The sequence below is a fragment of the Aethina tumida genome, chromosome 3 (genome assembly GCF_024364675.1).
Source record: "Aethina tumida isolate Nest 87 chromosome 3, icAetTumi1.1, whole genome shotgun sequence".
In the NCBI taxonomy this organism is placed as follows: domain Eukaryota; kingdom Metazoa; phylum Arthropoda; class Insecta; order Coleoptera; family Nitidulidae; genus Aethina; species Aethina tumida.
This window is the reverse complement of record NC_065437.1, coordinates 20,480,786-20,506,879: the sequence shown is the minus strand read 5'-3', so window position 1 is coordinate 20,506,879 and position 26,094 is coordinate 20,480,786. Positions and strand designations below refer to the sequence as shown.

The window sequence follows — 26,094 nt, the reverse complement described above, 5'->3', positions numbered from 1 at the left end:
ACCTACGATTGGGTAAATTTAATACTGTTAGTTACCATGTCCTTTATCTTATTCAAAGCAAAAGTAAAATATATACGAAATTAAGCACTCAATTAGATAATATAAAGGTTTCAGTAAAAAGTTTGCAATTTAAAAGTTTAATTATCAATATCTATAAGTACCAAACATAAATAATGTTCATCTTAAAATTATTTAAATCTAATTATCTTATACTATCTTGTACTTTAGACTAAAATGAGGCCATTCTTACAAATAATATTTCACCGAAGCTTAAAATTACATTGGCATATAACTTATAATATAATCCATAGGATATACGACTTATCTAATTTTGTATTCTTACAAAACCGTTAATCACTGCCTGTAGTTGTAGTCGTCGTAAAGATCATTTTCTCTTGCAATAGGTCTGCCTCTTCTCTCCGAGTAAACATCTACTGGTTCCCTGTATTGAGCTCTAGATCTTGGTCTGCCCCTGTATTGTGACCTGGGTGCCTCCCTAGGTCTATACTCTGGAAGAGGTTGAGGTTGAGGTTGTGGCTGAGGTCTTGGCTGAGGTTCGCGTGGTAATTCTTGATAGTTGTCATCATAATAGGGTTCCGGTTCTGTATATCTGGATAGAGGCGATTGGTAATTGGAATATTTTGGTGCTGCTTGAATTGGTTCGTAGTTGTATCCGGGTGCCACCCTCGAACCAGCGTTATAGTTGTAGTTCACTTTTAAACCAGTCGGATCGGTGTACGAAAACGTACCATGTATCATACCTGAAATTTTTATCAATTTTTTAATGTCCCCTTTAGTATTTAGTGATATGTGTACCGTTTGAATCGCCTTTAGCTGCATGAGAAATCCCATCTTCAGTTCGGTAGAGAAAGCCAAATGTGCCATCCACTTTTGGTAGATTTCTGGTGTCTTGTAGTATGGTAGGATTTAATTGTCTTTGAGCTGCTGTAAACTGCAGTACCATACATACCTACAATAGCATACTTGTTCCATTTACATGTATAAAGTGCACGGCAAATTATTAACCTATTATTCTAGAAATTTTTACAGAAATAACACTTAAAAATATAAATTTGTTATTGTAATTTCAGCCTACCTCCGAAGTTGCATGATAGATACAAGGACTGTATTACAATATCGTGTATGGTAATAATTTATAATTGCTAATTGGTAGGTACTTTGTTAAGTACATAAATAATGGCGTTTGAACTCGTTCGGCATCAATATTCATAATCGTTGTATAATTCGAACCCCTGACTGTATGATTAATGGTTTTTCATATTAAAACAGATCAGTAATAAACAATATTTACACCCATTTCCATGAGTTTTTAAAGAAAAAAACATTAGAAATTTGCAAACAATTCATCAATCAAGTTAAAATTCATTTTAATTATCTCCACGTCTACGTAAGGTGTTGTTGCAATTTTGACTAAGTTTATGATAATAACGTCACAATAATAAAAAACAATGAAATTATAAAGTTATACACTATTTTTCATCATTCTCAATTTATGTGACTCAAATTTAATATGGAATTTTCTTGTTTTTAAAACATTTTTAACAAGGAAACTTAATATTTAATGTATATCTAATTTATTCTAAAAAGGACTGAAGTGGAAATTTTGCCAACTGTTTCTGCTCAGTCTCAAAACTGTGTTCTTTCATTCCATAATGAATGAATTTATTTATAGTTTTATAAAAATTAATGGTAAACAATAAGTATTTTTATTTTATACAATCCTCGCTTTTAATGAATATATTTTATCATATTATTAAATGAATGATTATTTCATTCAATTATCAACATTAAGAAAGTAATAGATAATTACGAGACGGAAAGGTCAACAATAAATTGATTACAACAATTTAAGTAAACCGTTAATATACATAATCTAATTTTAATCTATATTTATTAACTTTTATATAAAAAAGTAAATTATCGTTAGTATAAATCACTTATTTTGTTACTTCATAAATTCCAACACTATATAATTTAATATTAATATAATAAAATAAAATAAACAGTCAAATAAAATGCAAAAAAAAATCAATCCATTATTCACATTAAAACAACTTAATCATAAATATTATATTATGTTACATGGTTAAATATTAATTGTATCATGAATTATATATACACTACAATAATTTTTAATGTTTGTATCAAATTAATGACCATTATAATATTTATTAAGGACAAATGCGGTTATAAAAATTTTCCTTGAAATAATCAAATTCATTGCGCTTTTAACTGTTAATATAAACAATTTATAGCTTTATTTTTAAAATGCATCATGCAAATAACAGTATATTTATTTCAGCAATAATAATCACGTACTCTTACGTTCTATTTTTTATGCAAATTTTATTTTGTATTAATTACATTAATCCATGGAAAAAATATGTAAATATTTACGAGTGGTTATTTCATAATACTGTAACTATCTCCGCTTGAGGGCTCAACTATTAAAGAACGGAAATTAAAATTGTTTCAAAATTCGTGTAACCAAAATAAATAAAATTATAAATAAAAGTATCGTTAATATGTAAGTAGTACGGATAAGTACTGGATATTGGCAATAGTTTTCTAAAAAGTGCATTGATACGAGTTGCATTACTCGCCCAGATTTTCCAAACGTGTATTGTATAATAAATCAAGTGTGTGATTGAATACGTGAAATGTCATTAAAATATACGGGTGTGGTCGATGATGAGAATCGATGTACTAGTAGGAATCTGTCAAGGTTAAGAAAAAATTCAAGGCATGCATCATTAATATACGGTATTCATTAAACCGTAACAATAGTTGTACATAATTAAATAGTATCATTCCTTGAATATACCTAAAGTTGGTTGATAATGTTTAGAGTACAATATTACACCTACACGTTTTCCATTAAATAATTGTAAATTTCTCAATATGCATTTTAAAAGAAAAGTCGTAATGTATGGTACAAATTGTGAACAATGACAATAATCCTAACTAATAGGTATTTTATCGTACACAGGATCTAAATAAACTTGCCATTACTGACATTCACCATTATCATTTGAATTAATTTTATTTCTATATTGCAAGCTTATGATAAATTGGCAGTACAATGGTAAAGCAAAAGGAATAGTATAAATAATATATGTTTGAAATGAAAAACGTGTTTACTTTATTGAAATGTCCTATAATTTAATCTTGAGCACCAACTTGGAAAATAAATTTAATGCATTTTAAATAATAAACGAACACTCGTTATTTCCTTATCAGTATAAAGTGGTGATCTGAAGGTTTTCTGCTTATAAATTTATATAGTTTTTTTTTATAATTTTTAAGCATGACGCCGATTAAGTAGAACGGTTCAGAAGCCGGAATGTAAATATTTTTAAAAAGGACTAATTGTAAGTCTTATTTCAAGGAGACCGTTAATATTGATGTTAATTTATTCGGCGATGATGGAAAAAAATTGACAAAAATATTAACATAACACGATGTAGAGCATTGAAATGCTTGTTCTTATTAGGGAAATACTCCACACCTATGATTAATGTCCTGAAAAATATTATTTCTTAAGTTTTTAAGCTAAATATTTTTCAGTATTAATTAATATCAGTGAAATATCTCACTATCAGTGAATTTCATAAAAAATATTATTAATATTGTATTCGATAACAAATTTAATGCACGATATAAAATAATTTGTGATATAAAATATTAAACTAATTCATAAATTTAAATCTGACAAAAGATGAGTCGATGTATTCTATTAATTAATTACTTAATAATAAATAAATTTATTTATCTGATTTATTTTAACGAAGAGGATTTAACAAGAATAATGGTAACGACTAAAGCTCGGATTATTTATTGAAATATACTTACATTTTATGCGTGCAATTCTTTCAGAGTATATCGTTCAGTATTTACTTTTATTTTATATATTTATTTTATTTACCATTAATTTATTTTTTACAAGCATTAAATTAAATAATCATATGACTGAATTTAATTAATTTAAGAAGATTCTTCAAATGTACTAATTGTTTATATATATTTGCAGGACACCCAATTATTTAAATACCTGAATAGTGAATATCCAAATGTATACATTCAAGTAGTGCATTGAATTGTGCACCTTAATAATAATAATGGTAGTAATAATACAAATACTCTGAAAGTAAATAATATAAATAAAAAATTTAAATAGAAATTAAAATTAAAAAAAATTGTGTTACACATGGAAGAAGTAAAAAGAAAAATATATGTTTTACTTCAATATAAACAACTCTATAATTAAATTAAAAGCATTGTTTATTCTTGTATAAAATAAACTTTACTTTCAGCTAGAATGATTTTCTCATGTACCTTAATTGTTATAACAAAACACGCGAACTCCTTTGATATAATTATGCAATGTAAAAATTCCATTAATACAAAAACTATTTAATTAGACCACTTTTTGCCTGTAAATTTGCAAAGCTGGTTCGGCATAGCCAGCCGACTTTTCAATAAATAAAATCAAATAATAAATGATTTAGTGAACTTACGAAGAAAGAAGTCTTCACTAGACTCTGCATGTTGATAATCTACCACATGCACTAAAGAGTTTACACTGGAGTCACTTTTCAGTAACTTCTTGGACCGTTTAACGTGTTGACAGGTGAAATAATCTAAGAAAATCGTTTTGCAAGTTTATATACAGAAGAATGGCGCTCCCTGTTCAATGCTGACTGGTTAACATGAAAAACATTCTTGCATTTCATAGCCGGCTAACCAAACATACGTTTTATTAATGTTAACATTCACACACCGGGTGCTTAATTAAAATAGATTTTATTAGGATATTTTTCTAATAGTTGATCTAATGGATATTTAATTGCAAACACTACATTAACATTTATGATAAGAAAAAAATTATATCATAAATATTAAGCACTATTATTTACTTATTAAATTAGAAATTCTTAAAAACTTCCTACGAAATTTTATTTGAACATTTATATTCTTGATGTTCAAGGAAATACATCTTCATATTCATAACAATAAATGAGGGATAAATATTCAAATAGGATAAGATATTATTAGGATTAAAAAATTAAAAAAATATTTTAAAATTAATCTAAATCTCACTGAAAGTTAAAATAAAAAATACTTGTATCTTGTATTAAGGTTGTTTTGAGGTTAAAGCGAAGAAAATAATCATTAAATCAATAATTCTTAAAAAATAAGGATAAAAAATAAACTAAATATATGTAAATCAAAATATATTTGACATAATTGCATAAAAGTTGTAATATTTTTTAAATTGTTTGTATATTAAATCTGGAAAATAGTGTGTATATCACAGTATTACAGTAATAATTTATTACGATTAAGATGAAATTCAACGTAAATTTATCTTAATTATTTAACGGAAATCGAATAAGGGGTTGTTCCAAATGGATTAACAATTTTTAACTTGATCTATATGGAATTTTTGTTACTTTTTAAAATTCATTAAGTGCAAGTTTATATTTCTCTGATTAATCCTACAGGCTGTATATTAAATTTACTAATTATCGTGTACTATTAACTGAAATATATTTTCACTCATCGAGTATATACTTATTTATTATTTAAGAAATATTATATTGTATATATTTTTCTGTTATGCAAAATGAAAATATACATATACATAGGTATAGTTGAATAATAATCTAATAAAATATTGATTAATGTCAGACATTAATTAAAATAATTGTTAATTAAAAATTTACTTATTCACCATTAAATTAATAAAATTATTGCAATATTTATTTAATGTTATTCAAAAGTGTCCAATAAAATAGAATGAAAAATTGTTTCAGTGATTTCCTTATACGAGGTAATATATGATAAATATAAATATGTTTTCTTTTATATCTTATTAATTATTTGTATAAAATTCAAAATAAATATTTTAATATTATTAAAATTAGTACAAAGACAAAAGGAAATGAAGTGTATCTCAAATAATGTTTTACAATAAAATGGATTTCAGCAGTTGCTATGAGGCCTACATGACCCTCGTACATGTTTCCTTAGCAAAGTCCTAATATAGAAAACGTCATTATAATAATTATATTTTACAATACGGAAGTCCAAATGCTTATCATTATACGGTACATTATTTTTATATATTATGCAAATATTCCGATGCATGTAAAATAATTGTGTCTATTTATAATTGTAAAATTGAATTATTAGATTCATAGAATTAATAGCATATTCAATTTAACAATAAATAATGTATAAATGTTACCGAGGCATAACAAAAACCTTAATGTACATTCATTAAATACTTTTGACGGAAAATTCATTACTAGTATGCGAATGTTATATTAAAATGTCATAAGCCCACTAACAGGGCACTATAAATAATTCTAGCTTGTCGCTAAATAATAATAGTTTATTGCTTAAGGTGGACGTTTTCACATGCATGGGGTTCAGAATTTATTGAATGTAAGTAACAATTCTATTGTTGCTTCATGCATTTTGGGTGTACGTGTCATATAAGACTATAGACATACATTTTAAAATTAAAATACGATTTGCATGCCCCAAAAGAACATAATTCCATTTTTTAATTGATTTTTTTTATTAGATGACCTTCCGTTATTGATCATTAATTAACGTAGGTATGCATGGGAATTTTAATTGGATTAATAATGAACGTAATTTTTGTAATTAAGATACATTATATAGTGCAACTCATATAGATTACTTATTAAGTCAAACACTGATTAAAACTGTGAAGGCTCTTTTGGATTTTAATATTGATTTTACACAATTACCTATTCAACCAAAGTATTACCAAAATTTTATGTCAAAAATTAGATTTAAAAACTGCTTTTGTAAACAATTAACATAAACATTCACAAACTTAAACGCCGTTAGATACTTATCACGGTTTTATATTAATAAATCTAATTACAACAATACAAGCAACCCGGCTTCTTAATGACCACCATAATAAACATTCAAATCGATTTGAAAAACGGTGCAACAATTACAATGACCGTCCTTGGTTGTAATCATGTGAGTATCTTATGTAATATACAGGTAATTAAACGATAACGATAAATACGGTTCAATCATTATCCGACTGCATAATCTATTAATTGACCAAAAAAATCGTTGATTGTACCGACGTCAATTTATTATTTAATTGATATGAGTATTGGTAATTAAAAGTAGTGATAGAAATTAACACTTGTTTAATATATAAATTATTACACATTGTTCTTAATCATATTATAAGTTCGGTTCAGGTTTGCAGGCTAATAATAAATGTCCTATCGTTAAATTCTAGAAATTTATTTATTATGACCTTCACACTGGTTAGATTTGTGCTTCGCAACCGCAAATTCCAACCAGAAAACGTTTAAATAGTAGGAAGTAAAAGTAAAACAACGCAGTTTTGAAATAAATACGTACAATGTAAATGAACGTATTTCCGAAGAACGCGGGTGGATAAATGTTATTGTACTCTTGTACAACACAACAACGCAAAATGCATTAATAATAACATCTTATGTTTCTTTTAAATTGTGGTAAATAAATACTTAATCAAATTTTTATAATATTACATCATACAAGTTAATATAAAAAGTAATATTTTCAACATTTATAATTCATAATTGCAAATTCTCATAGATGAATATGAACTTTGCACAAGTAATATATTTAATAATAATAATAATATATTTATACTTTTTAATACAAACATACGTGATTTCCATACTTAAGTCTTCAGTAACGAAGCAAACTATTTCGCTACTTAATACCGGCGCATCCGCCACATTCGTAATAGACTTAAGATTTAAATATATTTTTGGCAGACTATTAAAAAACTCAATAATTGTATAGATACTACTGGAAATCAACCTAATTTTAAGAAAAAAATACACAAATTTCAAATATGAATTATTTCAAGTTAATTTTTTAATAGCAGAAATATCGAAATTAAATGTGTAGAAAAATATATTATTGTTAATAATATGAATTATATAGTAATATACAATAAAAATTTTCACTTCACTTAAAGTTTCTATTAGGCAACCACGTTTCCATATATGCGTTATTATCGTTGCACAAAATGCCTTAGAATTTAAGGCTAACGTAAGATTATTTTTTAAATTTTACTGCAATGATTCAATAATTAATATAGTTACACATACCATTTGCGACTACGTTAATTAAAATACAATTTTCTTTTTGGTAAAGGTGAATCCGTCAAACTGGGAAGTGACAAACTTAAATCAGATATACTAATATTTTCCTTCAAACCTTGATATCGGGGAATCTTACAACAAGCATTCAATAAATAAATAAAAAATTCAGCTTGCTGATCTTGACATGCTTCTGAATAACAGAAATATACTATCTAGGTGTAAGTATTATTTTTTAAAATATGATTATCTGATACATAAAAATAGAGGTTTCAAAGTCGCACTAATCGAAAGTTAAATATAATGACTTTTAAATTTAATAATGTGACGTATATGTTGCTTACGTACCCCCCGTAGAAATCCACTTATTTCTATTTTTTGCCTTTCATAAAATGAGACACAATAAATAATGTCAATTATAGTTATTATTAAATCGCTGGTCACGATTGCGCGTCCTGTAAAAAGTAAAGCGATTGTGGTGAATAGATTTCGTCACATGCATTGCAGAGAAATTACTATGGTGGGTTTGGAATATTTACATGTTATGTGGTGGCGATATATTATAGGTCAGATGCATTTCACAAATTTGCGTGTTTCCAAAGATAGTTAACCTATTCATAAGCTCATTAGGCTTCTTAAAATTATCCATTGACATTTGATATGCCATGACCCATCATCCAATACTCGAAGGCTTTGCTTCATGATTAATATAATTAAATTAATTTTAAGTTTTTTCTCTGGATTTTATTTATAGATTTTATTTAGTTAAAATTATTCATTTAATGTATTTTTCCCATTCATACTCTAGCTTAAAAAATTGAAAAATATTTTAAAAATATATATTTAATTATACTTGTGTAATTGTTAAAAATTATCGCCATCCTAATTCTGATATTTATCATCTAGATTCGCGCCAAATTATTCAAGCTACGAAATACTATAGACGACCTTGATGTGAGTTATTTGCCTTATCCTTGACTTCCTCGTTCGCGGACCCCTCCCTGTGATACAGATTAATAAAATCCGGAACAACAATATTTATTATATGGTTTGCTGATAATCGCGTCAACGTTATGATGCAAATACCAGTTTAACGGGAGCAAGTACCACCAAGGTCGACCCGCATGCACTTTCATTCGCCTTTTGTTACCAGCAGAAGTAAATATCCTAGAAGGAAATAGCTGAATATTAATGAGGCATTTCAGCGTTTACTCGGCACCAACATCCCATTTTAATAGTAATGAAATACCCATCGATAGAGATGCGCAGATTTATTGACAGACCAAGTACTGATTGAAGGGCACATAAACAACTAATATGGTTTTAAAGTTTTTTTATTACAAGTTTTCAGTCAGATCCTAAACTATCATCACATTTATACAGCTATTTAAAACAGATCTGTCTTGAAACAACCACAAAGAACATACAAGCTGTTATGATTACAGTACAAGAGTAAAAAAAGGGAACTGTGACATATGGCATGCATCAATTTTACATTAGAATTACTTTAAGTCCTTATCCGTTTACTCAAGCAATATACCTACATACAAAATTGATGTAATGAGAGCTCTCGAAGATGTATTAAAAATAATATTTTGCTTGAGCAGATGGATATTCCTAAAATTCATAAATTATCATATATACAAACAATTAATTCAGCCTAATAAGTCTAAGATTTTTGGAAGCTAAAGCTGAAACCGTCAGGAGATCTGTTGAGGGAGAGCTTGCCAGGTGGGTAGAACCTGTGTGGAGCTGGGGTGGTGGAGTAGGTGGCTTGTGGTCTGTACTGAGGTTGTGGTTGATACTGGGGTTGCGGTTGGTATTGAGGTTGTGGCTGATACTGAGGTTGTGGTTGGTATTGTGGTTGTTGCTGAGCTTGATATTGAGGTTGTGGTCTGTATTGTGGCTGTGGTTGGTAGTTGTTCTGCGGTGGTGGATTGTATTGAGGCAGTGGTTGGTATTGTGGTTGTGGAGCTACTGGCAAAGTAGTGGGTAATGGTTGTGGAATACCATCTCCGGAAGCTTGGAATCCGTGTTTACCAGCTGTGTAGCTCACGGTGTGTCTTTGACCGTTTGGATCGACGTAGGAGTAGGTTCCGCGACGAGTACCATCTGGATCACTTTCTTCTTTAAATTCGACACCGTCTTCCTGGGAATATTGGGCGCCAAACTTGCCGTCGTTGCTCAAATACCTCTGTTCAGCTAAGATGGCCGCCGTCCTTGGATCACCATGGTAATTCTGTCCGAGGACAGCTACCACAGCAGACGCCAAAAGTACCTATAATCATAATTATACTTATCAATAAATCTGTTATGTACGTTGACAACTATTTGTAAATCAATATCCGATATTATATTGGTATTAAAATCACATCGAGTTTTCACTGAATTATATAATCCCTGAACGACTTTCCCTTTCAGCGTGGAAATCCCACAATGAGGTCACTGTCAATTCCGCATTTTCGAACCGTGCACTGATTCACTGTTGTTTATATTTTTTATAAGGCAATAAATACTCACTAATCTGAACATGTTGATCGTGTGGTACTGTGCAAGTCTACCGCTTTAGTGGCAAACTATGACTACTGCCCCCCAGTACCTTCCATTATGTTTTATACCTCCTCGTACCAACCTTGGTGAGTGCGACCCTGGAACACTCCCCAATGTATCAAGTAGTCTTTGTCCACAGACAGATGCTACGGCCGGGCCACACGTATTCTTGATGAAATTTGGCGGTAGGCGTTGCGGATGGCTTCGAGCGTTTCAGGAAATATTTCTTGAATGATATCGGAAGAAATTATGAGTTAAATATATTAATGTTAATGATTATAACAAGTGTAACAGTAATTAGTATTAACATGAATTTAAATTAATTATATTAAGTATGTAAATATTGTTAAAAAAACATTAGATATTTTACTCAAAAATTAAATTTAAGTTTTAGTGATTAAGAAGATTATTAAATTATTATATACAATATGTAAACATAATTTATAAAATCCCATTACATGGGAAGAATTACTTTTAATTAATTATTTATTTACATATTTAATATTAAATTTATTGATTTTCTTGATTTTTTAAAACAAAATACAGATTGTGACGAACAGATTATTTTTTTAGTTTAGAATAAACGTTCACCCCACATATTATTCTTAAGTTTTTATAAATGGGGTGGTGCAATGTGGGTGTGTAATAAAATAAATAGGAGTGGCGAAGTTGAATGCATTTTTATATTCCTTTGTTGTTTACAACGAAAATAAAATAAAAGGATTCTAAATATTTATAGACGAATCTCGGGGTCACAAGCTTGGACATTTGAATACAATTTTCTATGTATTTTTTTCTATGTACAATCGTACTATTATAGGCATAACTTTTTAATCTATTTTTATTAATATTATTTAATTCAGAAAGATTTAATTAGAACATTTCAAGCATGTTTACGTGTCCCACTTTAAAACATTTAAAACCATTTATTAGGATTCTTAACCGTGACATTAAATACCATAACTTCCCTAGCAAACATGGAACCAGTTAGTAGAACAAATGCAAACAACCGTAACGAAATTAGGAAATATCTGACATAACACCCACAGAACCAAAGAAAGACATAATCTAATATCAGTGTGGTCACGTAATGAGTTGGTTCCACGCAAGAATTGATAATAGCGCGTGCTTTCTACGTGACTCCAGCACGAATGAGCGAAATGTGGACGGGAGTGTTGTGCCCTAGAATCCGGGCACCGGATCACCTCCGCACTCGATTTTGTTGGTGCACGTCGATGACTTCCTAGAGAGTGACCCTCAATCAGGTCGATGGACTCCGGTGGATATGTCATTAAAAGTATCCAATCAATCTTAAGATATCGTCGAGGAGAAATATATGAATAATTCTCTCATGGTAAATTTGTTTTGATTCTAAATGTCTGGCTGAAAAATAAGTGTATACTCAACGTATTCAGTCATATATAAATTACCTGTTTTAAAAATTTTGAGGTCCGTAAAAATTTTTACACAATTATAAAATATTATTATTTTTACATTTATTCCCCAATTATTTTTTTGTTTAACTAACTTATATGGAATATGTACATGTTGTTTGTTTTATAAAACAAAATTCGTTACGTAAATGAACATTTTGACGTAAATCTATCATAGTAACATTTAGCTCATCTGACTTTTAATAAACCATAAGCAGGTGAATTCACATCCTGATTCACGATAAAAGTAAATTTTCAAATGGTAAACAGACAACAACATTCTCAATAAACCTTTTCAGTAAAGTCATAGTTCACAATAAACGTGATCGCCTGTAATAATTACGCTATTTATAAAGGAGGAAAAATCAAATTGTTACATCATTCTATCTGTAAAGTTACAACACTCTTCTTCATTTTACTGTAAATCAAGATACCACTAACATCTTAATAAATTCCAACATGTGTAATCGTTAAAATTAATAAAATAAATTGAAAACAATATATTCTATAATAATTTAAATAATGATTTTTTATATTATAAACAATTTGACTCACAAATATTAATCAGTTAAATAAATGTACTTATAATGAATGTTGTTTAGTTATATAAAACAAGAACGCGATTAGAAAAAATTGAACTTGTTTCCATACAATTAATATTCATTGTATACCTCTAAAAATATACGATATTTTCACTTTTTTATGTGACATTTGCAATTGTAAATGTAAAAGTCATTTCAGTTAGAACACGTTCTGAAGTAACAGTACTAAATCTATTTTGTAACAATTACATTAGACATTTTGCATATAGACAATACGGTTAGTGCATAATGTAAGTAAAAAAATTCGACATCAACCTTGATCCATTTCCTGAAAATTTAAGGGAAATTTGGTCATATTTTTAATTTGAAATTAAAAATAAAATTAAATTGTAATTTAAAAACTGATTTTTCAATTAATTATTAAATTTAGTGAAATGTATATCGTACTCAACACTCATAAATGATACAGTTTAAATTGTAAATTAAGCCGATAACCTTTTAAAAAATGGAACTTGAAAAACCGGAAAGGCGTGGTAAGTAATGAATACACTGTTGACTAATTTAATTGTGATACATTTAAATTTTGTAAGTTACAAAATATACAAATGAAAAATTAATAAGGATTTTCTTTTAAATTTAAAGGTTCTTGAAAATATTTTCACATTAATACAGAATCTATTAACAATCCATTAACAACAATCAGAAATAGTAATTTTTATTCTAATTAGTAAAAACTATTAATGAATAAGACCATATTCAGAATTTTTGTTTAAAAATCACCCATTATATTGCTTCAAGAAAGATTTTTGTAACTTCTTTGTGTAACTAATTCAATAATCTCTAATGATTTTAAAATATATGTAGATATTATTGTTGGTACTCTTTAAAATCATAATTTTATTTTGAACTACTGTTATACACATTTTACACAATATTAAATGTTCAATGTTAACTCATTTTCATGTGATTAATACACACTTCCCATCTATATGCAACCACGTTTACAAGAGTAAGCATTCCCACCAAGAGATTGGCATTAGTATTAGTAGGTTTTCTATGATTAGTATTTTACTAGTTACAGTAATTGATATTAAAAATAGTAGATTTCTGTATTTATTACATTATAGTTTACTTTTTTACCTACATCCTCTATGACTACATCATAATAGTTTCTTTTGTAAAATTTATAGATTTCTTTTAATTAAAATTTTAAATATATATGAGATTAGAGATTAGAAATTCTAAATATATTACATTTATTTATATATGTATTACATTTTCGAAAGTTTTTTATTTTATTAAAAGATACAGTAGTGGTCATTATGATGACAACTTTTTAAAATATATTATTATAATATTTTTGTGTAGTTTTGTCTCTATTGGTCCAGTGATCCTAAACAAGAAAAAATTGAATTTTCACATTTTTAGAGTCAAATAATCTCCCATCCACTAACCATTTTTTCACACTAAAGTAATTTCAGCAAATCTCTAGCTAGTTTCTCTAAATTTTATAATAATACGAAATCGGCTTATTTATCCGTAAACTCTTAGCCATCACTTATTTTTTGATTAAATAATTAAATTAATTAAAAAACCAGTAGTAAATAAATTCAAGGAGAGTAATGAAGTAAGTTAAAGTAAAACGTTGCTATAATTTTGTCCATTAAATATAAAAAATACCCAACTTTTTAAAGGATAAAATTAGATTGACAAGTTACGTAATAGACACAACAAAAACAAAAAAAACAATCATTTTATAGTGTTGGAAGAAAGTACGGAATTTTTTAAAAATTGGATTTTTATCTCTTGAAATTTTTCATATCTATTGTAATGGTGTAACAAATTCACTGGTTTGAGTTTACCGTCCAGTAAACTAATATTACCACTTATCGTTTTCTCTTTAAGTTTTTTTGTAAGATACGTTTTTTGACTTGGAAAAAACTATGAAATATTTTATATGCTGTTAATTGTTATTAAATTCTTAACATTTTTGATCGGTTTTAACACATTAACTTTTCACTTCAATTTAGGAAAAGAGTAGAAGTACTTTGTGACAGTGGCCGAATGCAATATGACGTGGCAAAAACTTTAAACATTATTCACAGTGCTGTTTCGAAGATTTTTTGTAAACTCCGCCCCCAAGGTGGTGTTAAAAATCCACACAACCCAGGACATCCACAAAAAAACACTCCCAAGACTGACAAATTTATAAAAAGGCACACCCTCAAAGATCCTCGCAAAATATTAAAACAAATATTGGAGGAAATTTCGACACAATTTAATCTAGATGTAACAGAACAGAGAGAAATCTTCTTATTGATGCGGGACTGGAAAAGTGAAACACTGTCCTTTGGAGTGACGACAGTAAATTTAATTTGTTTAGGTCGGATGGTAGAACATTTGTGAGACGGCCAGTGGGGCAATGATACAATTTTAAGTACCAAATTCCTACGCTTAAACATCGTGGCTGAAGCATTTTGGTTTGGGAATGTTTTTTTAGATCCAGGTTGCACCCTTGATTCAAGTGGAGGGTAATATGGAGGAACTTATTGGAAAACACCATGTTTCCATTTGCCGAGGAAGAGATGTCACTTCGTTGGTTATTTCAATAAGACAACGATCCTAAACACAAGTCTAAAATTATTAGGGAGTAATTACTAATGAAAAATTTAACTGTGCTTCAATAGCCGTCTAAAATTATTAGGGAGTGGTTTCTAATGAAAAATTTAACTGTGCTTCAATAGCCGTCTCAGTCCTCCGATCTAAATCATATTAAGTATCTTTGGGAAACAAGAACTTTTTTAAAACATACAGGAGCAGTGGCAACAAATTTCCATTAACACATTGGAGAGACTAGTAGATTATATGGTTAAAAATGTCAAGAAATAATAGAACTCAAAGGATACGCAATAAAATATAGAGATATTTGTGTCGTTATTTTTTTGTGAATATTAATAAAAAGTTCAATACTTTTTTCCATACAAAATTAATTTTTTATTATTAAAAAATCTGTGAATATAATGATCATTGTGATTAATGGACCGATCTTGCAGTAAATTAGATTTGTTCAGATTTGTAACCGATTTGAGAAAATATCAGTAACATTTGTAACAAGTAAATAAATATTCCATACTATTTTCCACCACTGTAGGTACTAGCATTCAATTCAAGTAGTACAATTAATATTTTTTATATACCATATTTTTTAAAAACTTGCTATAATTATAACCACTACTGTAAATTAAATTATTATTCTTTGGTTGGATGCTTTTAAAAAATGGTAAAAATTGATTTGTTATTTAACATATTTGTATTCAATAAAAATACAAATTAATAGACGCTTAGAGAGGTATTCCTAAAACATTTTCACTTTTATGACAACTGAATAGAGAATTCTTGTCTCTCTGTCGGGTTCATGTGTAACAGAGACGTATACTACACAGAAAGAAACTTACCACATTGTTAATTACTCTTATTCAAACATGTATTTATAAACAATAATTTTTTTTTAAAAAAAAGGATATTTATTTAGTAAGTAAATACCCCATAAAGTATGAATAAGCTATTCATAGTAGATTTCACCTTGTAGTATTGAATCACGCGTACGTTCTAAGAAGAACAATAATATTCACCTCTAGTCACGGCCATTTTTCATTAACCGTTTATTCATACGTCCTATCAGAAAAATGCCTAATTACTCACTTTACTTTCATTCCCATCTGTGGGGACAGACGTCCTTAAATTCCAATTTAGAAGTGGAGCACATTCAAAATTTATAAATTATATAATTATAGACCAAAATACATAAAGCTGCTTATACGATTGTGTTGTAATAGAAATCAATAATAAATAAATTATTAAGTATCTAGACTGGTAATATGACAAATTCGAATAAAAAATGTCGACATATTGATTCAATAGTTCTTCTGAATTAGTTCAAAACAGCAACAGACTATACATTGTTTATATAATTATGCTACGGGCAGGAAAAAAGAGACTAATTAACTAACTTGCCAAAAGAGTATTGCATCAAATGAGAGCACAGCACACTAGAATGTATAATTCAAATGTAAGTCGCCCACTTATTTAATTAATAGGTTTTAAGTGCTAAAATTACCTAAAATTGACGTAATATGTTGAAAACATGTTTGTTTGTATGCTCATATGTGCTATCATAAATAATTAATTAGTCACCAATTACAACAAATTATCTGAAATACTTATTTAAATAATTTTGAAACTAACAAAATTTTATCTTTATGTTTGTCAAATAGTGTATACATAGTTAAAGGTAATTAAGAAACATTTTAATTGTATATATAAATATATTTAAAAAAAATTAACTTAGAGATATAATTTACATTAATAAATTATAAATACTGATACTTCAAACTTAAGTGGCACATATTCTTATTTACTAGTACCTCGTATTAAACACGATTTAATATACACTCGTTCAGTCCCATTCGATTATTAAAATAAATTAGCCATACGAATTAAATCAAACGTTTAAACAGTATATCCATAGTGAGCGTTGTTACCTAAACTGCCAAAAGAAACACTGACGTAACTTTTTGGTGGTTCGTCATCGCTAGGGAAGAACGTCTCTTGCGACGACTCGTTATTGCCATATTGTTCTTTTATGGCCTCTTCCGCCTCTTCTTCCAAAGCCTTGTTAAAGTTTTCAATTTGTCCAGACGTTACGGCCGCTTCGTTATTGTAGTTTGGCGTGAAAAGTGGTTTGTTGAAGATTGGTCTTCCGACATGGTAACTGTTGAATCCGGAAGTAAATACGGAATGTGGCCATTCGGGTTGTTTAATGCTGGAGAAACTGTGATATACTGGCCTGAATCCACCGGACCAACCATGTTCTGATGATACTATGGCGGTCAATCCCAAAAGGATTAGACAATTAATAATCTATAAATTTACAAATATATTTATTTATGTTATTATAGTAATAAATCAAATTATTATTTATTAAACTAAATTCGGTGACGAAACAATGCATTTTTGCTAAAGAAATCTAATTAATGCTAAAATTTATTAGAAACGAAAATAAATAATTATGGAACTATTCCCATTATTGCAAAATATTGTTCACAGTGCGTATAATTTGAAAGTACTTGCTGATTGTAAACCATACAAATCGATTACGATTTTATTAGTTTATTTACTAGTTTATTGGTTCTAATATAATAATTATGTAGTCATCATCAATCACACAAATCTTCAATCACAAGGTGTCCAATTTCATTTAAAATTATTAAATATTTAGACATAATTAATTGCATTTTATTAATTTGGAACATCAGGAAAAATAAGTTACATTTTTTTAATACTAACTGGAACTTAACTAATTTATGGTAATTACATTCTTATATTAACACTACTAATTTCAATTTATTTTCATTACATAATAAATACATTTAAAATGAAATTACTTACAAACAACATATGTAGGTCTATATCTATGTCCAATAAATTACTGAAGCAAAATATATAGTGGATTGTCAAGTTAATTAAGTGAAAACTTATAAGACTTCAATAAAAACAACCAAATTTAATTGATTTAATTGAGTGTTCCTAAAATGTTGGTAAGGAGGAGTTTCATCACTCCATTTCCTTCAGACAATAAGAATTCTTTGAATTTCTTGTGAAAGTGTTATGAAAACTAACCTTGATGCCCTGTGAAGTAACACCATACTTGAATGAACTTAAGAAGGACAGATAAGAGTAAGAGTAGAGAGTAACACAGCAATTGTTCCTTTCGACTTCACGAATGGTAATAAAACAATATTTTTAATAAGGATGCAATGTTGGCTGATAATATTATGCATGTATTTTTATTACCTGATACGTGCAAGTATGAAAATGATATTTACATAACAAGATGTTAAGAAATAGACAGTTTCTAAACTGCAGAAATAATTGTCAAGTCTAAGTAAATTGTACAAACTAATTTTAAACGTTCAATTTGTTTTTAAAAGTCGACTTTAAAGAGCTAAGAAAACAATTCTATAATATATGTAATTAAAGTAGAAATATATGGAATATGAGGTTCGTTTAGAAATTATCACAATTGCTCACTGATAAGGTCAAAACTTTAATTTAAAGTTAATAACAAATTGTCTTTAGTTTTATAAAAAATTGAGTAATTAAAATTAATGGAGCATTTTATTATAGGTGTAAACTTAAATCAAATTACTTGTTTAATACGTATTTCTTCATAAAAAACACTTAAATTTAATAGACATGGAACACTCTAAACCTAAATTCTTTAAAACTGTAATGAAACAAAAGTATTTAAGAAAGTTGTGCTTCACTAAAATATTATTAACAATAATTGTTTGTGTTTCTTTAATTCACGCAATTAAAAAAATTATATACAGTGAGGTCTTAAAAACATGAAACATGACACCAACTGAATGAAAAGCATGTAAAATATTGTGTGAATTGATCAAATTCACACAATACCACATATTTTGGTGGTAAAAGTGTCTCATCTGAAAGATAATTTTATTATAAGCAACTAATTTAATGTGGTAAACTTCCAAAAAATAGGACAAAGTGTTGAGTTTTCACTAACTCACTGAATATGAAATGAGAATTATGAATCTCACATGTTTAGGGAGAAAGTTAAAAAATTAGTCATGAAATATTTTGAACCCGTTTATGCAGAATGATAAAATAATTACATTATTTGGTTAATTAATTCTATTATATTTGAAATTAATTTCTTAATTAGCATTTTAATAATTAATCTTAATTGGTCGGTTAATATTAATATTATTTCATTTATTGAATTATTTTAACAATATTAAATTTAATTTAAAATATAAAAAATATTAAGTGAATAATATATGTAATTAATTTATCAATTCGTAGAAACTTGTCTTCGAAAGACTAATAACAAAAGTTGTTTATTAAATTTATATTAAACTATAGAGTGAAAATATTTGTTTTATATATTAGATGGTGAGCCTACAGATTTGATAAATTATCTCAATTTAAAAATACATTTTGAATATTTGAAATAGTATTTTTAAAAGTTTGAAGTTGATTTATTCATTTAAGTAAATTATATTTGGTTACATGTATGTGGTGATGATTCAAAAATAATCTTAATTTTAATTAGATATTTATAAATTAATAATATTTTACTTTCGCCAAACGTTTGATATCTGAAGTGAAAATATTGTCGCTTTTCTTAATCGTGTCATAAAAATAATAAATGCAAATCTTAAATTCAACCCATCCCATACATGTGAAATTACTTAAATTAAATTATACTCCATTCGATATTAAAATCCAATAAATTCGTGCTCTAAATCACGCACACACACACATTCAACACAAACAGTCGCAAGTAAAAGTGAACTAACCGCACAGTCCATGCTGGTATCAATCGCGGACCACGTCTTCAGTCAATGTTGATCGAGAGCACTACTGAAAATTCGAATGTCTTCTGTTCTCGTAATCACTCCTACTATGATTCTTATATGAATGCGACCCAGACCAAGTTCAATGTGAGTCGATGATTCCATTCAAAACTCGTTATAATTGACAATATATTATTTTTCTAAATTGTCGATTGTATTTAATGATTAAATTAAATAATTGTTTTTTTAAGAATGATTTATAACGTATTTGTAAACAGACACAAAATAAATGGTTATAACGAATGATGTGGTAAAATAATAAATTTACAAAACACAAATTCTTCTTAATTTATTTAAAAGTTATTAATTAATATACTTTTATCTGTATAATGGTAATAATAATTTTTTATAAAATTTAATAATAAATTAGGATGAATAACATCATACATCCTTAATTAAAGCAACTATTTCTAATAACGTTTTAATTAAGAATAATCCATTAGACAATTGAAAAAGTATTACCATTACTTTTTAGTTTTAATTTATGTTATTAGGCTATTAAAAAGCTGGTCCAACATCAAACATACCTCTTTCAAAAGTTAAAATATTGACGTTTACCTCCTGTTTTATTAATTAATTGTTTTTACAAATAGTATTATAATAATAATTTTATGTAACACTTTTTGTTAAGACAAATGATTTACTAAACTTTTTCTATTTTAACCTTGTCTATTTTGACATAATTTTACATATTTTCGCAACTAATTTTTTTATAATTTCCGGGTTGGTTTCATTTTCATAAATATACTGTGTATAAGCATGTATATTTTTGATTATTTACTTCAATCATTAATTCATGAATTCATGATACTGATTAAAATTTAATAACATGATCTGAAATAACAAAATTAAATAGTTTTCCTCCCATACTCATTAGCCTCGATATATTTATCACAAAATAATATCTTGATTAAATCTTAAACACTTTGTAAATTCTTATTATTAGTGGAAATATTCATACATTTAAAAAAATCTCATTCTGTATAATTTATAATTTTTATATTTTATTTTATAGATATTTTAATTATAATATGTTCTTATTTGGTACAAATAGCAATAAATATTTGAAATTTAAATTTAAATTATCTTAAATTCTGGTTTTTAAAAATATGTACATAATTATAGAGTTGTACATAAAATTTTGTATTATAAGCCTCATTAATTCTTTTTAAAAATACATAAAAACTGGAAAAATATGTTTTAGAAGTTAGATACTATTCTATGGATTACATTGTAACAATGGACACAAAACAACAAAATATTTATTGCATGTATATTTAAGTAAAAATAAATAAATGTAGAATTTCATCCATAAAACTGTTTGCTATAAGAAAGTGAAAGTTTTATGTAGAAAATCTATATAAATCTGGTGTGACAAATAATCTAAATTGCAGTTTTATATATTCGTCACGTAAACATGTGGAATCCTGTATTTATTTATTTATAATTTCTGGCTATAATGACATTGCAAAACTCTCTTGATCTGAATCATCGCATGTTGATGCTTAAAGAGTAAACTTGTTTTGACTGCACGGTTATCCCATAGCTTTTTCTCTTTTTTTTTGAAAATTAAAATTGCCAACCTGACAGCACATTCCATTAGACTACCTATTCATTATAAAGTAACAGTTGCGCATAAATGCACTGCATAAATGGCATGCAAAATTAAATATTGTTCAATCAAAAACGCTGCAAGGATACACGAAAGTAAATCAAAATAAAACTGCGTCGCCTGTAAGACAATTAGTGATTTGACATAGGTATTCTTAATTTAAAACCTTTTTATAAACCATGAAATTTATATTTAATTTATCAACGGTTTTTGAATGGTTTTTAGTGTCAATAACCTAATTCAATTTCGGACGTTTTTACATCTAAAACAAAGATAATTGATTTTTTTATGAAATGTGCCAATTACCATGACATAAAATAAATTATCTAAACTGATTATTATAATTACAGTTCGTAAATTTACTGCAAAAATTATTACTGGTATTTATATATATTACACTTCTTTGTCTTTCTTTAATCGATTTTAAATATAATTGAAATTTAAAAAAGTGAATTTTTTAGTCATTTTCAAAAATTTGTATGTCAGCTTCTATATAATTTAGAGATTCCGTTCAAACGGCATTTTTCTGTGTGGACCCTCTATTTTCAAGACAAAAATAGATATTTGCATTAAACTCATTCATTACATACCGATTGGAAAGCCTTTTATGCTACTGAATTTTGAGACAGACATTTTTCGATTGATATACTAATTTTTTTTTTCAACGATTAAACACTTTCAGTTTCACTGATAATTAAAAAATTAATAACAAATAAAAACAAATCCTCTATATAGCAAATAGTACACACTGGACGAATTTAAAAATAATACCTACCTGTTCCATGATTTGATGAAGTAGTAACTTCCACTCACTATTAGATGGCACCACATAAAAATTTCTATCAAACGAAAGTGAAAGAGGCTAGTAGAGTCTGCAAAATTGGCACAACTTTGATTAATGACCTTTGGCAACCACTATCAATTATATTTGAGTTCTAGTCAACATTTCTAAATTGAAATTATTTAAAATATTACTCACGAGTGTGTGAGTGCGAATAAGAGCAACGTATTCGTTTACATGGAGGAAGAAGAACTGACGAGTCTTAATTAATTATTAAAGGTAGGTTTTGGATTATTGTTAGCTAATCCCCAATAAATATGTGATATATCTTGTTATTTTCTTTATAAGCTGATAATGATGCGACAAAAATAATAAGTAGGACTTTTAAAGGGATGTGGTAACTCCAATTGGTATTTGGTTAGTCAGTTTCAGTTTCGATTGACACTGATAATTCAAAAATTAATAACAAATAAAAACAAATCCAGGAAATAGCAAATAATAAACACTAGATGATTTCAAAAACAATACCTCTTTCATGATTTGATATAGTAATAACATTCACTATTAGATGGCACCACATGAAACCGTCTATGTCAAACAAAAGTAAACGAGAGGAGTCTCAAAGTTGTCACAATGTTAGACATTTGGTCATCCACTGTTACCTATATTTGAGTTCTTCTCCAAGTATTTGTGTGAGTGTGAGCAAGATATTGGTGTAAATGAAAAACGAAGAATTGACAAGTGTAACTTTTAGGTAATTAATTACGGTGGCTTTTAGTTATATTAATTTTTATAATCGACAAACATAGTAGGATAGTTTTTAAAGGAAGTATAGACATAACAGGTTCTATTTTTTCTTTGGCTAGTCATTTTCAGCTTCATTTGACACTGTTCATTCAAAAATTGATAACAAATATAAACAAATCGACGAAATAACAAATAATACACATGGACGATTTTTAAAAAATTATCTACCTGTTTAATGATTTAACGTAGTAGTAACTACCATTCACTATTAGATGGCACCACATAAAGATGACATCATCATCATTATAAACAATTATTTTTAATATTCCCATTTAAAATTTTTGTCCACATTTGTGTGATTTGCTATTTGAATTATTAGTACATTTTTATTCAAAATATCTGAGTCAAACGAAATTGTAAGTCTAGTGGAGTATGCAAAGTTGGTATAATTGTTATTAATAACATATCAAAACTCTCTCACTTTCATTTGAGCTTTTGTTGACGATTCTAATTTGAAGTTAAGTGAAATATTAGTATATATTAGTGTACAGAGGAGTCGATCAAATGACGAGTTTCAGAAAATTAACAACGATGTGTTTTGAGTTATTGTTAGCTAAATCCTAATAAATATGTGATAGAAATGGGGATTTCTTTTGAAGGAACTCATGTAAATGATCTATTTGGTTCAATAATAATTCAAATATCTCGGTTATTAAAAACTTATTAAAAATAGTAAAGAAAAATGTGTAATGGTAAATGTAGATTAAAATATTCGGGATTTCAAAATTTAATATTCATTCTACATATAAAATAAAGCAACAATGGGCCATTCTTTATATATCATAATTATATTCTGTTAATCATATTAATTTTATTTGTAGTTGTTCAAGTCATGTAAATTATTATAATTTTAACTAAGATCAAGCAAAATATAGAAATACTTGCCACGAATTCAACCTTAAATAGTGAATTTAATGGTACTTTGAGAAACAATTGTTTTAACCTTTTTTCCAGTTGATTCTCTAATTATAATGATTTCAATTATTTGTCTCAAATTAAAAATAATCCAGGTGTACATCACGTTTTGAAATTAAGGTCACCTGAATTAGGCAGGCGTTAAATAGTATCTCCTACTATAAAACCTTATGGCTATTATTCGATATAAAATGGGCTAAAAAATGTGTTGATGTTGAGATATAATATAGTATTAAAAGTTATTCGTGTTTTAACAAAAATTAGCACATTTTTTACGAGTTAATTAATATAGTAAAAAATTATAACTGAAAATAAAACATGTTTTAGGGCATTTTAGATAATTAAATTTTATAATTCTAAAATTACGTAACATTATCCTTGAGTTTCTCTGAATAGACAATAAATAAATTCATAGAGTAAGATTTATCACCAAATTGTTACTAAGACTTACTTAGTAACTTACTGTTACTGTTATTGGTTTGCTCTGTGTGTCCAATTTATGTATTACAAACGGACACCATTCGAAATTTGACATCAGAATCAGAATTTGTAGGTCAATGTTACTATTAAATTCGATATAATTTGAAATTGCTTGTTAATTCAACTTAACATTAATACAACGAGAATCAATAACTCTGTTATTAATCAAAACTGAACACGACACACTACATCAATTAATTAAAATATTGATGTACGTTTGCTTATGGATCACAATCAAAGTTTATAAAGTTTATAATGTTTATAAAGTTTATAAAATTTATAAAGATTACTTCCTCGAATTAATTTAAATTTAAATATTTAGGTGTAATTTCACAATAATTTATATAAATTCATATGAAGTTTAAATATAATTAAATAAACATATGTGATATTGATATACGATTATGATAATTTTACGATTCACTTTCCAATGTAACACATTTCTCAACGCATGCCTAATTTTTTTAAATCTGCTTCCTCATTTTATTCTGTTGTGGATATTCTAATCATTTTATATGGTGAACATTTTAATATACAGATACCTTAGTAATTAAGTGTAAACAATCATATTTCATAAAAAAAATGTTAATTTAACAAATTTACTAATCAATTTATTTCAAAATATTAATTTATTTGTGAAAAATTTAATTACTTAGTATTAATATTATTGTTTACTTGCAGCAATTACAATTTAATGCATGGCAACTTCACAGTATGATTACACAATGAGATGTTACAATATTTCTTTTATCAATCTATGCGTGTATTTACTGAATAGAATATTTATTAGCTCTTCCCTATATGTTGCATTTTATTAAACAACATTCTCTTCTACATTACGGAATGACAAACACTTTTTTAATAAGGTAATTACATCAAGAATGTACATTCATTTATAAGAAAAATAAATAAGTTTACACTCATAATTTAACTTTTTAAAAAACAATTTATTCGACTTGGACTTTTGTTTGTGATATGATATACTTTTGAATAGAAAAAGTGAACTAAACTTCCCTGTGTTAATTTTACTCTTCTTTTTTATTAGATAGCGTCAATGTGTATCTTTCTAATGCATTTCTGAGTTAGTTTTTATTTCCTCAGTATAATCATTTGTTTCAGTTAGTACTTTGATAGTACCACTTTCTCGTCTAATGGTAAAATGTTAATCAACTATTGTTTTTTACATAATTTTATACATTTCTCTTGTTTTTGCAATTAAAAAAATTAAATTAAAGCTCTCCAAAAAGATAAATGTTTTTATTACACAATTGCGAATAACCGAATTCTTATATATTTAAAGCTCTAGTTGTTTGTATTTTTGTATGTATTTAAACAAGGTCTAGCCAATAAAA

The 26,094-nt window shown here is 27.2% G+C and overlaps 3 protein-coding genes across 3 annotated transcripts; all 3 read right to left on the bottom strand.

The window, feature by feature from the left end:
* Positions 1–121: 121 nt before the first annotated feature.
* On the bottom strand, positions 122–4,654 carry LOC109609083 (uncharacterized protein DDB_G0292186-like). The gene is made up of 3 exons (XM_020025704.2): positions 4,539–4,654; positions 817–970; positions 122–761 (listed from the first exon to the last, which is right to left on the bottom strand). The coding sequence occupies exons 1-3, from the start codon at positions 4,566–4,568 to the stop codon at positions 355–357; spliced, it is 591 nt and encodes a 196-aa protein (XP_019881263.1). The 5' UTR covers positions 4,569–4,654; the 3' UTR covers positions 122–354.
* Positions 4,655–9,498: 4,844 nt separating this feature from the next.
* Positions 9,499–10,844, bottom strand: LOC109609062 (larval cuticle protein 2-like). Its single transcript, XM_049964425.1, has 2 exons — positions 10,701–10,844; positions 9,499–10,458 (listed from the first exon to the last, which is right to left on the bottom strand). Exons 1-2 carry the CDS (start codon positions 10,710–10,712, stop codon positions 9,850–9,852), a joined length of 621 nt encoding a protein of 206 aa, XP_049820382.1. The 5' UTR covers positions 10,713–10,844; the 3' UTR covers positions 9,499–9,849.
* Positions 10,845–17,010: 6,166 nt separating this feature from the next.
* On the bottom strand, positions 17,011–20,182 carry LOC109609098 (uncharacterized). The gene is made up of 2 exons (XM_020025726.2): positions 20,091–20,182; positions 17,011–17,625 (listed from the first exon to the last, which is right to left on the bottom strand). The coding sequence occupies exons 1-2, from the start codon at positions 20,100–20,102 to the stop codon at positions 17,215–17,217; spliced, it is 423 nt and encodes a 140-aa protein (XP_019881285.1). The 5' UTR covers positions 20,103–20,182; the 3' UTR covers positions 17,011–17,214.
* Positions 20,183–26,094: the final 5,912 nt, after the last annotated feature.